The sequence below is a fragment of the Callospermophilus lateralis genome, chromosome 8, assembly GCF_048772815.1.
Source record: "Callospermophilus lateralis isolate mCalLat2 chromosome 8, mCalLat2.hap1, whole genome shotgun sequence".
Lineage (NCBI taxonomy): Eukaryota > Metazoa > Chordata > Mammalia > Rodentia > Sciuridae > Callospermophilus > Callospermophilus lateralis.
In genome coordinates this window covers 62104446-62118422 of record NC_135312.1, presented here as the reverse complement: position 1 = coordinate 62118422, position 13977 = coordinate 62104446, and the positions used below count along the sequence as shown (strand labels likewise).

The 13977-nt window shown below is 32.6% G+C and overlaps 1 protein-coding gene across 3 annotated transcripts in view; it reads right to left on the bottom strand.

Moving 5' to 3' along the window:
- Cfap299 (cilia and flagella associated protein 299) overlaps nt 1-13977 on the bottom strand; it is a 577718-nt gene that overhangs the window by 5617 nt on the left and 558124 nt on the right. For 2 of the 3 annotated variants that reach the window (XM_076865075.1, XM_076865076.1), the window contains one exon: nt 7450-7579. The exons of the other annotated variant lie outside the window; for it this stretch is intronic. In XM_076865075.1, the coding sequence (XP_076721190.1) occupies nt 7450-7579 (130 nt within the window). The remainder of the gene's footprint in view (nt 1-7449; nt 7580-13977) is intronic. 3 annotated transcript variants of the gene reach the window in all.

Below are 13977 nucleotides of genomic sequence, written 5' to 3'. Positions count from 1 at the left end.
TTGGACTCTTAACAGCAATGTGCTTATCTCCAGGGATTGTTCCATAAATACTGCGTATAAAATTAAAATCAGTTTTCCAGGTCAAGAGGAGGACATGGCATTTAAATTTTAGGAGTTTTAATTCATAAAAGCCAAGCTCTATTATATAATTTTTAATGTATTCCTTAAGGTCATTGATTTTAGCAGTAGTTAGTTGAGTAAATACTTAATTTATATGTGGTGGACTTTCAGTTCAGATATACCAGGTGATTGCCCAGAGGAAAAAATGTTTAAAAGCTACTTAGTATGTGGGTGTTTTAGGGCTATAATCAAGCAAACATTTAGTAATTTGGGCAGCAAAACCAGAAAGTTGGCAAAACTTCAGTTTTACTTAATAACTGTGACTGTGCCACAGTTAAAAAGCAACGTTTACAAGAGATCTCCAAGGAAAATCCAAGAGCCAAAAAAGTAGTGTTGGTGATTTAGTAAGTGTCCCCTGCCTTACTGGCCCTGCGTCGTAGTTCAGTTTTTCACTGGAGTTTTAGGAGGCATTCCCAAAGATGTTGCAGAAACCATAGCCTTGCTGAAACTAGGTTATTTAGAGTGTTCCTTTTCTTTTTAGGGTTCAAAAAGGAACTCTACATGTCCCCTGCAGAAAAACCTCCCCCAAACTATAAAACTGAGGACTTTCACTGGGGGTGGAGCTATAAGAAATTAAACTTGAACCATCTGTTTAATAGGCTTCCATTTTGAGAACAGCAATTTCAAAGCTGTCACAGGTTGAGATTTTAAGGTCTGGGTGGTAAGGGAAATGAAGACTAGTCAATGAGCTCAGAGACAGGCAGAATGAAGAAGGCCATTAACACCCTCCCTTCTAATAGCAGCAAGTGCTTGGGTGGGAATTGTTGGAGAGGAAAGAACAAAGAAGAGAGGAGCTGTAAGAAGGTGCTATTGAATTCTTCCTCCCAAATAAAGGAAAAAAAAATGGAAAATGAAACACAGGTCTTTTATGGGTTGAATTTATTTTCAATTGGTTTACTTAAATAGTCTTCTGCTCATAGAAAAATAAAGTGAAATTTGGCATATTTGTTTTTAGTATCTGCACAATATACAATAACATGTACACATTTATTTTAAAAATAATAAAAAAATTGCTATTTTCATTCATTCATACACCTAATGCATTGCTTGGACATCCAGGGTCAGTATTTCAAGGTTCAGCGAAGAACCCCGAGGTTTAATTCACCTACCAAAGAGAAAACAAGGCACCAGAGTCAATTATTTAGTTCTGTTCTATCTAAAAATAGCTTTAGTTTTAAATATGTTTCTAGTGCCTGATTTCTTAAAATACATTAGTCTCAAATTTTCCATGATTATTTTGGACCCTACTATTTACTTCCTTAGCAAATATTTAATATTCAATATATTCATTGCTCAGATGTTTATTGAACACCCTACCAAGTACCAGAATGGTATTAGCATTGGCAATACAATGGTAAAACCAGAAAGAATCCCTGCCCTACTTGGCACAGTTAATGCTTTAAAAGTTTCTATCCATATATAGTTTCATTTGAGCCTTTGGACAATTGTACTTCACAAAATGATTTTTGAGGAGGCAGAGATAGTAAGAAGGGGTATCACTGCCCAGCTCCTCTTTCCCTAAATTGATCCAAAGACTTCTGGACAAGGTCCAGAGGAATACCACATCTAGTGCAGTGGTATTCCTGTAGACCTTGTCCAGAAGTCTTTGGTATATAGTCTGTACTTTCTAGTTCTTTGTGCAGTCCCAGAAAAGTGTAATTTAAATGAATTAAAATTAAAATGGTTGAAGTAAAACCCATTTTAAAGGAATAAAGTTTGATTCTTTCACATGCATACAGTGAGGCGAAGCAATAGCTAACAAAATGTTACTGTGTAAAGCAGTTGGATATCAAATTCAGCTAATCTTTAGGATCACCTGGGGAGATTTAAAAATATAGATTCCTGTGCTTCACCATAGATGGATTCAGTTTGACTTTCCAAGGGTGGTGGAGCCTGAATTCTCCTGAGTGGCCAGGGTGAGTTGAAGGGAGGACAAGCCATGGTGAGCTGGAGGTTGATGAAGGGCCCTTGTCATGACAGCTTGTGCTGTAAAGTAGCTCTTTGTTATGGATGAGTGCTTGTGAACAATTTTCAAAAGGAGGAGTCTGGGCTCCTCTGGACAGTCAGGGGCACTGATACATAAAGAAAACAGAAATACATCTTACTAAGTCAGCACATAATTTGTATTGCACATGGTTTCCAAGCTTCCTGACACTCAAAATGCATCCAGAAAGGTTTAGTCTATAAAAGTGTTTTTCATTTCACCAATATTTTCCATTTAACAGAAACTGCACATCTCTGAGATCGTTAAACATGTTTTTTGGGTTGGTTTGCTTGTTATCAACCATTTTTCAAACAACCGTATTCCAGATGTGCTCTAGTACATTTTTCTTTTCTGAGGTTTGGGGTGAAGTGAGATCTTGTCCAGACGCATATATATTCTCTAAGTTTTGTCTTTATCTATCAGGTAGTTAGAATACTGGAAGCATCAAATTAAAATCTGCTAATTATATCAGGATCCCTACCTAATTCTTATTCTCCTTGTACTTCACCTGAATTATTGTTATTGTGCTCACCTTCTTCAGTTTTTCCTCCTTATTCTGAACTATTCTATACTCTTTAATCACCTTAAAATATGCCTTTCATCCTGCTGTTTCCCTGTCCAAGAGCTTTGGCCCTTTCGTATCTATTCTATTCCAAGAACCCTACCATGCATGCTGGACTCAAGGCTTTTCATGACTTCTCCACACTTAATTCCCACTTCACTCCTCCAAGACAATGCAGCAGCCAAATTGAACTATTTTCTTTTTTCTTTTTTGGTTTTACTCTCATGAATCTTGGCTAATAGATTTCATTTCTGGTACTGACTGCCTCTTTCTATGTATGGATTCCTGATCATCCTTTGTTCCCAGTCAAATTACCTCCTCCATCATTACCTAACATATTTCCCAATGCTACTCCTCACCATTCCTCTTCACTAGCTCCTGCTCCAGATCAAAAGTCATCCCTTGGGCTGGGGATGTGGCTCAAGCGGTAGCGCGCTAGCCTGGCATGCCTTCGGCCCAGGTTCGATCGTCAGCACCACAAGCAAACAAAGATGTTGTGTCCGCCGAAAACTAAAAAATAAATATTAAAATTCTCTCTCTCAAAAAAAAAAAAAAAGTCATCCCTCTTCCACTGAATTCCCAAATGATTCCTCCTTTTTTTTTTTTTTACAACTTATCACTTTCTACAGTATACTGCTGTATGTTTATATATGCCTGTTTCCCTAAAACAAAACAAAAACACAGAACCAGACCTAAAAGCAGTTAAAGTGCTAGAGTTGAAATTTTGCTTGTCTTTGCCTCCCCCCATGGAGTCTCATAATATTTAACTTTAAGCTTCATTGTTATATTCTACTAATAATTACCTATGTGACCTTGAACAGGTCACTTGAACTGTCTGAGTCTGTTCATACATAAATGAATGTTTAAATTTAATACTTTCATTGAGACAATTTAAATTACAAATTATTGGGACCACACAGGAAGACTTGAAAGCATGGACCAAAATAAAGATTTCTCTATAACCTCTACAAAACCTCTTTCCAATGATAATTTCTGGCAATTTTTTTTCTTACTTATTTGGATCTATTTAGAATGGGATGTTCATGTTTATTTTTGGTCTCACTGCTAGTGAAATACTAGAAATGTAATCCACTCAACTTTTGATTGGTGTGGCATTAGTGTTATTAACAATATTATTTGCTTTGGGAGAGAATCATTCATTCAATGAATAGTTTTAAATACTTATTAACCAAGTATTTTTCCAAGTTTTATGGGCTCTCATGGCCCTTTTCCATTTTAGTGAGTGGAAGTGGGAAGGGAAGAAAAGCTGATGTAATTAAGAAAGATTTTTGTTTTCCTATTTTAACTCTTGTACATAATCTCTTTTTCTCTTGCCTTATTAGTAGAACATGCCAGTTAAGAGCACCTATGTCATGATTAGACTCAGACTCTCCCATGATTAATATTTCCTTAAAGTAAAAGAGAAATGCTATTTTTTCCATTAGTCCAGATACTAGAAGGGAGTGAGTGTGAAGTGCTCCTACTCAGTCCCTCTAAAGATAATACACTGGAAACATTTGGGTGGGTGTGAATCACTCAGACAAGCATTCTTCACTCAAAAATAGAAACTTGTCTTATTTGTTCCAGATGTTCTACAGCTGCAGGGAAGTTAAAACCAGTGGTCCTGTTTTTCAATGCAACCAAACTCTTATTGCATTTGGAATTTCTTAACCAATGAACTCATATTACTTGTTCTAAGACCTGCAGAATTTTCTTTTTTCCACTGTTACCATTCACAAACAACTGTTTCATGGGAACTATACTTCAGAATTAAGGAGTCTGCATCTGTGTTGTACAAAGGAAACACATCCTGTTTACCATTATTTCCACCTTTCATTTATCTTGACCTCTTTAATTTTAAACATAAAATCTTCAAAGGGAACACTTGAAGAAAAAGAAAAGGAGGGTTGGGTTGGGTTGTACTATTTTACAGTACTCCAACGGTTGGAGTTATAAGAAGATGTTTGTTTTAGGAAGAATTTTTGGCAAAATTATTTTTAAAAATGAGTATAGAAATGTAATTCTTCACACTTGCAGTTATTAAAAAATAGACATTTGAGATTATTTCTTTTTCCAGTAGGTCCATAAAAAAATGTGTTGGATGCGTAAAATTCAAAAAAACAATCAGAGATCTTTGAAGAGGGTAAATAAGAACTTATGTGAGAAAAGCACATGCTAATTTTATATTTAGTTCACAAAAGTTAAAATCTAGAAATGTTAGTTTACTTATATTTGAGAACAGAGTGCCAGATTTCTGAAAGTTATTGTCTTCTTATGGAGAAGGTAACCTTAAGTTGCAGTTCATAAACAATTTGTAGCAAAATCACAATAATTTCATGTTAAAGTATGTACTTTAGGGCTCATTTGAGACTAAATCTTTGAAAATTGAGCCTGGTACATTAGAAGGACTCCAGAAACCAGAAAAGCCAAAAATCAAACCAATGAAAGAAACAAACAAATAAATGAATCCTTATCTTCCAGTTGTGAACATTTTTTAAAAACCCATGAATGTGAAGTGAACTTAACAAGGCCATGCAAACAATTAATAGTAGTAAGTTAAGGCCTAAAAATATGTTTTCTAATGCTGAGACTAGAATTTCTTTCCAGAAAGGCTGTCTTTAATTTTTATTTTCAAAAATAACAAAATTAAAGTAAAATTTAAAAACTATCATGAATACATTTTTTTAAAAAAATATCCAAATAGCCTCAGGTGTCTGACTGAATAATTGTTTACTCTTGTTACTCATTAACAAAAACCTTGTTTTTTCTCTAAGATTTAGAAAAATTTTCCTTCAAATTCAACTTACTTTCTTCTAGAAAAAAGAGGAAATGTTACATTTTAGGCATTGTTAACATAATCTTTGAGACATCATGATTATTTTGAAAGTGATCATTTTAATTAAATTACTTGAATCATACTCAAGTAATAGTTTGTATTTAGTAATGGTTCCCCACAGTTTACAAAAATTACTATTCAGGACATATATGCTTCAAATATGCCATCAGTTAAAATTGAGCCTAAAGTAGAGTAAGTATGATGTCACTCAAAATGATTCAAAGCTGTTTCACACGCCTAATGAGGCAACTAATAATTTTAAACTTCTTATTGTATTTAGTTTAGCTTTAAAAAGGAAACTAATTTGTAAATGCTATTTATTAAGTTTTCTGTACTTGCCCCAACTGATCACAGATTTAAACCCATAAGCAAAGAGGTACTACTAGAGAGAAGGTGTATTGATAAACATTTTTGGTATTCATTGATTCATAATAAATGTGATCAGGGATATTTCTTGATTTAGGGCTTTATTTTATCAATGAGAAACCTGAGACTGAAAATGATCTGTGTTCTTTCAAAGGAGATAGCATTGGGTCGGCAGCTGCTAGTCGTCCATCCAAACCTCTTCCCTTCTGGTTCCAAAACTCCTGCTTTTTAGCTGGCTGCATGACCACCTGAAGAAAGGTTATACTTCCCAATCATACATATCACTGGACATGGTCATATGGTTAAGCTCATGTAATGGAACATGAAAATGTTTGTGTGGTAGCTTTTGGGGAAAGCTTAAAAGGCAGGAAGGGCATGTCTTTTGCATCTTCTTGCCTTGCCCTGTGTGTTCCTTTTGGAATGTGGTTGTTTTGGCTGGAAATCTATTTGGCCTCTGAGAATGAAGGCCACCCTGATCCAGATGATCTTGGATCTGCCATCCCAACCATCTAGCTACTATCTAGATTCCCATATGGGAGAGAAAGAAGCTTCTATCATGTTTAAATGACTATCTTGGGATTTATGATACTTGCAGCTGAACTGCAGCAGTAATCTGCTGAATTGCAGACAATAACCTATTTCTTGCTATAGAATTTCATTCACTCTTTGGACTCAGTTATTGAGCACATTTTATGTGCCAGGAATTGTACTAAGAGGATATGAAACAAAGATTTTTATTATTATTTTTTAAAATTTGAATCTCTAAAAGCTTTGGAAAACGATTTGAGAACCCAAATCCCCCTTTCTTTTGGCCCATCTTTGCCTCTATCCTGTGTATATCACAAAATTCTTATTTTCTTCACTTTAAAAGGAATATTTTCCTGTCTGGATTTTAGACTGATCTTGTCATTTGAAAGTGAATAGTATATTTTCAAAAGTTAAGAAAAACCCCAAACACATAAACAAACCAAGCACATAATGATTCAACTTTTCATCCCTAGACATATGACAGGTCATGATACAAAGTTCCGATAGAATTGCAGTCTTTGAAAATATGTAAAATGTAAATATATTTCCCTAAATAAATTCAAAATATCTTGGGTCACATATTAAAATAATAATAAGTTAACACTTAGAAATATACTAATGGCATATTTCTTTTCAGTATTAGTTACATATACTGAGAGATATTAGAATATAGGGTACAATTGTGAAGTGAGAGTCCCTCTTCCCTAAATAACTCACCTCCCCACTAAGAGCAAAAAGTGACCAGACATCTCCAGATTAAACAGATACAATGACCATTGGCTCCCTAATTTAATCCTGCTGCAAGACATGAACTGTTCCTACTCTTAAGGTCTAGGTAGATTCCCCACAAATTCTTTCTTATTAATTTCTGATAATTTATTAAGTTTTGGAGGTTTTTTAAAAAAATTTAAGAGAGTATAAGCTCTATGTTTCAAAGGAGATTTTGTTTCTGATCTAAAAATACACCAGGGTGTCAAATATGTAATAGATTTTTGAATTATAATAAAAATACAATAAAATCTAAAGAGATATATAAATGTAAATCAGAATTACCTTTGGGTCCACGTTGAGAATTTTTCTGTCTCTTTTATATTTGAAAAGTAAGCCTTCTGGATTGTCAGCAATCACTTGATAATTGGGAGTGGAGTTACAAACAGCAGTATGACTGTCCCAGTTGTAAAAACTACAAAAATAAACATTTATTTGGAGTTAAGATGTGTAATACATTAACAAGTATATTTCAGAGAATATTTTGGATAGTTTGGTGTCAAGATAAAGGGATAGGGACAGTATGTACAACCATGTAGAACACATCTGAGATTCAAATTCTTACAGAAGAGATTAGATATATTTATAATGATTTTGCATGATTTCCTGGTTTGGACACTAAGATCTAGGACCTATTCCAGTATTAAATTCTCAGGAACTCAAAAAGAAAATTGATGCAATTTAAGGTTATTTGTTCCACTGTAGACATGTCAGGGTAGAAAGAAACTGTTTGCTGGAAGGAAAAGCATGCTAAGTCACTTCTTTTCATTTGAAATCAGTTCAAATGAATTTCTTCCTTCAGACTTTCTTTTTCAATATGTTTCCCAGGGAGCAGGAGAACTATATATGTTTGAGTGGTTATCATAGGGCAGACATGATGTGATGTATTGTAACACAACAGCCCTGTGAAACTACTCATTTCACAGACAAGGTAAGGAGATGAAGCCAGGTCAACTAGCAAGGTTAAGGTCTCACAACTTATATATCATGTGGATAATATTTCAATCCAAATCTGAAATCTCAGTGTTTTAAAGCATACATGTGCTCTTTCAATTATTCAACATTTCTGTGAGCATTTTTCCTTTATAAAAAAAAATCTTCTATGGAAACTTCCTATTTTTCCACATGTTGTTTTGTACTTACTTGTCAAAACTGAATACAATGCTGTCATTTGAATTAGTAGAATCATCAATGTACTTTTTAAAAAATCTTATTCTTAGTAACATTTCTTTTTTTATATATTCTTTAAATATATTATTAAACGATTTTAAGTATTTTTACACGTAAAATGTTAAAACAAAATGATGAAATTTTAACAGAATTAGATGAATATTAAAAAGTAAGAAATGCATAACTCTGGGATCTTTCTTAGAAAGAAATTGTTACATTATTACATATTTCCTTCTATTATGCATCAGTTTTTTTCTATATCTCATAAATGTATTTTTTTATGTTAAGTGATTTTCCTACATGCATTATGGATCAAAACAATTACTTTTCTCTTATGCTAAATACCATGAATTAATAATGATAATGTTGAAAAACAAGACCTAGTTAAAAAACTAAAGACAATGAAAGAGGAACTTATGCAAGATCTCCAAAATCTAGGAGGAAACCAAATGACACAAGTACATGTTTGAACTGTTACTTATCAAAACTAGTTGTTTTCTAACTCATGTACTTATTGAAGTACTTAAAAATTGTGAAAATAGTTTCTGAAGGTTAATAGAGAGCATTTTACTAACTTAATAATAAATGTATTATTTAATATATTCTTATAATATGAATAATAGAAAAAGTTTTGATAAGTAACATTTCTAATATTATATTGATTTAAAATAACAGTCACAGAGATAACCCATGTATACCTTATAGACCAATCTATCTCTCAGATATTTGTCATATTTATTTTTAATCAGTTTTACCTGATCCTGTTTCTGAGTTGATTTACCCTCTATTACTTTTTCACCTTTTGAAAGAAAGGATTTCATTGATTAGACTCACTTTGAATTATATTGTTTTTTGAAGCATCAATATTAACACTTTTGTATTATTACATGAAAATGTAATATGTTTACCATCATATTTTTCAATATTCACATGATTATATAAATCAGATATTTAAGTCACTGGCATGGGGGATTATAGTAAGAACTATTTGCTCCCTTTCCCCACTATCCTTTCTATGGCACCAATAAGAAAAATTGCTTTTCCAACCATCTCTTTCTGTAAGAAAGCAAGGATGAGCATTGGAGAAAAGGAGCTGAAGGTCCTGTGGTTCTGATGGTGAATTCAATTCAGTGGTGAAAGAATTTTTAGCTAATTTGACTCTGCATCCATTCAAGGTGGGTTTTCTAATTCAGTTTAATCGATAAGAAAGAAGATAGTTTGACTGCTATTTTAATGACTGTTCAGTTAGGAGATTGTTAAATTGGAAGAGGGGACATGGTGTGATTTTCAACTTGATATATATGTCTAGGTAATTGTTTACAAGATATGTAAATATGGATAATTCCAGCAAAATGCTTTAGTCATAGCTCAAGTGGCACGGTTTATATCATACATTCCTATCTTGTTGCTCAGCTTTTGGATTGAAAGCCTTATGGAAATCCAGGTGGATTTTAATAAAAATTGCTCTTTCCATATATGTGTAAGAAAGCAAGGATGTGTATACACACACACACACACACACACACACACACATATATGTATATACACTTATACAAATGTATATATAAATATATAAATATAAACATAAATGTATTTGTATATATACACATATATACAAATATAGACATTTATACATTTGTATATACATTACATACATATAAATATATACATTTAATACATATTCTTTAATTTTAAACAAAAGTTGTTTTCTTTTTTTCAAATACCTTGTCAGTTTTATTCCTATCTCTATACCTGTCGCTTTTTGTTTTTGTCAGCTTTTTCACTGTTGTGACTGAAAGATCTGAATAGAACAACGAGGAACAGGCTTCATTTCATGTGCCAGTCTTTTTAAAAAAATATTTATTTTTTAGTTGTAGTTGGACACAATACCTTTAATTAATTAATTAATTAATTTTTATGTGGTGCTGAGGAGCGAACCCAGTGCCTCTCAGTGCTAGCCAAGCATTCTACCACTGAGCCACAACCCCAGCACATGTGCCAGTCTTAATAACAATTATTTTTATTTAGTAAAGCCAACTAATGATGATTTAACAATTACCATGTGCTGTGTAATACACACATTTATATGTATATAAGCACATACTATATAACATATATCGTATGTTATATAGTGTATGTATATATTTTATATATACTATATATAAACATATACTATATAATATACATATAAATGTAAACATAATATATATACACACATATATTGCATATCTATATTACATACATTTATATTTAAGGTACACATATATTAAAATCTAATATTAAATATTCTAGAATGCTAGGAAAAGTTAATCAATTTAGCACTGATATTAATGTAAACAGAATACAGGAAGCCTAGAAACCTATACTATCGTTTTAAAAACAGTCTATAAGTAAAGAAGCATCACAAATCATATATATATCAATTTGCATAGCATATGGCATTTTTGAAGAAGAAATTTTTTTTGTTGACGATTTTGTTGTCCTATACAGGGATGATAAACAGGCTTCATTTCATGTGCCAGTTTCAATAACTAATAATTATTTGTATTTAATAAAGCCAACTAGTAATTATTTAGCAATTACCATGTGCTGGGTCCTATTGTGAGCCTATTGAATCATCTACCTCATTTAATCTTGTCACCAATTCCATGGAGTAGGTATAAAACTAAACATTTTATACATGCTGCATTAATAGGGAAATGGTGTCACTTGGATTCTAACTTTTTTTTGCTGGACTCCAAATTCTGCTCTGTTAAGCACACATGCTAGTTTTTCTCCTGCATACTATTTGATGTGGCTACCTAAGTTTCATCCACTAATGATGCAAACTGATAACCAGATCTCCAGAATACAATTCAAGTATTCCTTGCCCTGTAGCCAGGTAATAAAAATTTAGCTGATGGACCATGAGCAGGAATGATATTTGCCACTTTTATCCTGGACCCATTGAAGATTTATATTTTCTGTTTTTCTTCCAGCGATCTGAAAAGGAGATGACAAGGTTGGAAGAAATTTAGAGTCGGGCTGGGGATGTGGCTCAAGCGGTAGCACGCTCGCCTGGCATGTGTGCGGCCCAGGTTCGATCCTCAGCACCACATACGAACAAAAGATGTTGTGTCCGCCGAAAACAAAAAAATAAATATTAAAAAACAACAACCAAAAAAAGAAATTTAGAGTCTCCGGAAATGAGGATGAGAGTTGAGATCACTGAGAAGATACTTGTTTAATTACTATGACATCTAAGTTGCCTGAAAAAAAAAAAAGGAAATTATACATACTCTAGGGCCACAACATAAATATGGGTCATTAATGGTTTTTGCATTGCCAACTAATTCCTCCCATATATAATGATTTGTGATGCTTCTTTAAATATAGACTATTTGAAAAATGATAGTACATGTATCTAGGTTTTTTGTATTCCATTTCTATATATCAGTGCTAAATAGATGAATTTATTCTAGAGTTCTAGAATGTTTAATATTACATCATAATTTATATTATGAATCTTGTGAACAACATCCATCTAGTCTTACCTGCTAATTTTATTCTGAAGAAATTTAGAATATAATCCACCAATCAACTGAATTTTTATTGTTAAGATATTGAAACATCAGTGTCAAAAATAGTACTTAGCAGAATAAATAATCAACACATAGTTAAATGCATTAATAAATTTGGAAGAATTATTTATTTTAGATTATTCTTAGGAGTAATATACTACTGATTGATATTATAAAGTATATATTTATTATATTTTCAAGATGATGAATTAAGAAATATTTTTCCTATATAAGCATTTATTTTGAAAGAAAACTTTTTCATTAGTTCCCACCATTATATTCCCCAGTTGATCCTCTGGTTTCTTAAGTACTCAACTAGTAAATCAATAATAATAGTGGTACTATTGATAGAAATGTGGTGTCCTCATTTTCAAAATGAGTCTCCTAAAATTTTCATATCATATTGAATTGAGGAATAAACTAGAATAAAAAAAACCATTGTAAGATCAAAAGTATGAGGTTAAGGTAAAGAATAAGGCATTAAATTATACCGAGTGAATTTTCAAGTTTTATTGATTATTCATTTGATGGATTTTGGTGAAAATTTAAAAAAAAATTTTTTTCAATACCATGTCAGTTTTATTCTTATCTCTATACCTGACACTTTTTGTTTTTGTCAGCTTTTTCACTGTTATGGCTGAAATATCTGATTAGAACAATTTTAAGGGAGGAAAAGTTTATTTGAGGGATCACAATTTCAGAGGTCTTAGTCCATAGAAGGCTGGTTCCATTTCTCCGGGCTTGAGGTGAGACAGAACATCATGGCAGAAGAGTGTGGCAGAGAGTAGCAGCTCACATGGTGATCAGAAAGCAGAGAGAGTTTCTATTCTCCAGATGCAAAATATATACCCTAAAGTCCCACCTCCTCTAGTCACAAGCTACCACTTCAGTTACCACTCAGTTAAAATCCTATCAGAGACTTAATTCACTGATTGGGTTAAGACTCTCATAACTCAATCATTACTCCTCTAAACCTTCTTGCATTGTCTCACACATGAGCTTTAGGGGACACCTCACATCCAAACCATAACACTTTTTTTTTCCAGATAGCCAATTTAAGTTGACATTTTTATAAAATTTGGGATAAGAAATCAAAAAATCTGTAGCACTTTAGATAGTTGGAATCATATTTCTTGGTTTATTTTTGGTGGATGGGGATAAAAGAGTAAATGTAAGATGTTAAAGGTGAGGAAGATGGAGAAATTAGAGATGACTCCAGACATTTGGGTTTCATGAAATTTTTAATCAAATAAACATTTAATTAATACCTAGTATAATCCAGTTAGATCTGAAATTATATATTTCTGAAATAAAATATTTTCCTGGGATACAACATTCAACACAGTGTTTCTTGAAGTGATATTCAGAGAAAATTCCTGGGAATGTGAGTTCTCTCTGATTATTCTGATATATCATCTCAGTATCCATCTGCATGTTTGTATTTATCTTTGTCTTGGGTTAAAGTGTGAATAATTTAATCAACCTTCAATTGATTATTTGTACAATATTTAAATAGAGCATTTATACTTTCAATTAAATTCCAACCTCTGAAAATCTTGTTCCTTGTTTACGTCTAATATTTAGTTAAAAAAGGGGAAACATAAAAACTATGAATAGATGGGAAAAGAGAGTTGAAAACAAATGAGATAGAGTTCTTGTTCAATATCAAATGACAGAAGACATATATCAATTATATGTGAATTCTACTCAGGAAACGTAAAAGAGCAAGTACTGCTGGGACCCAAAATAAGGGCCTGGGAAGACATTACAGTGAAGCTATGGTAAGTCTTGATAATTAATATGTGAGGAAGATAAACAGGGAGAAGGCATGGAAACTCAAATATTATGACACTTTTGTGAAAATGTGAATATTCAGTTTAATTGGATCACGGAAGGCACTTTGGGGAAGATGATTGTAGAGGCAAATATATCTCCATGGACTTTGTATGAGATGAAACAATGGCTGGACTTACTCCTAGAAGATAGGGATCCACCAAAGAAGGTGTTAGTCATGGAGTCATTTGATAAAAATATAGTTTTAGAAAGATGAATTTGGAAGCAACATAGAGAATTATTATGAGAG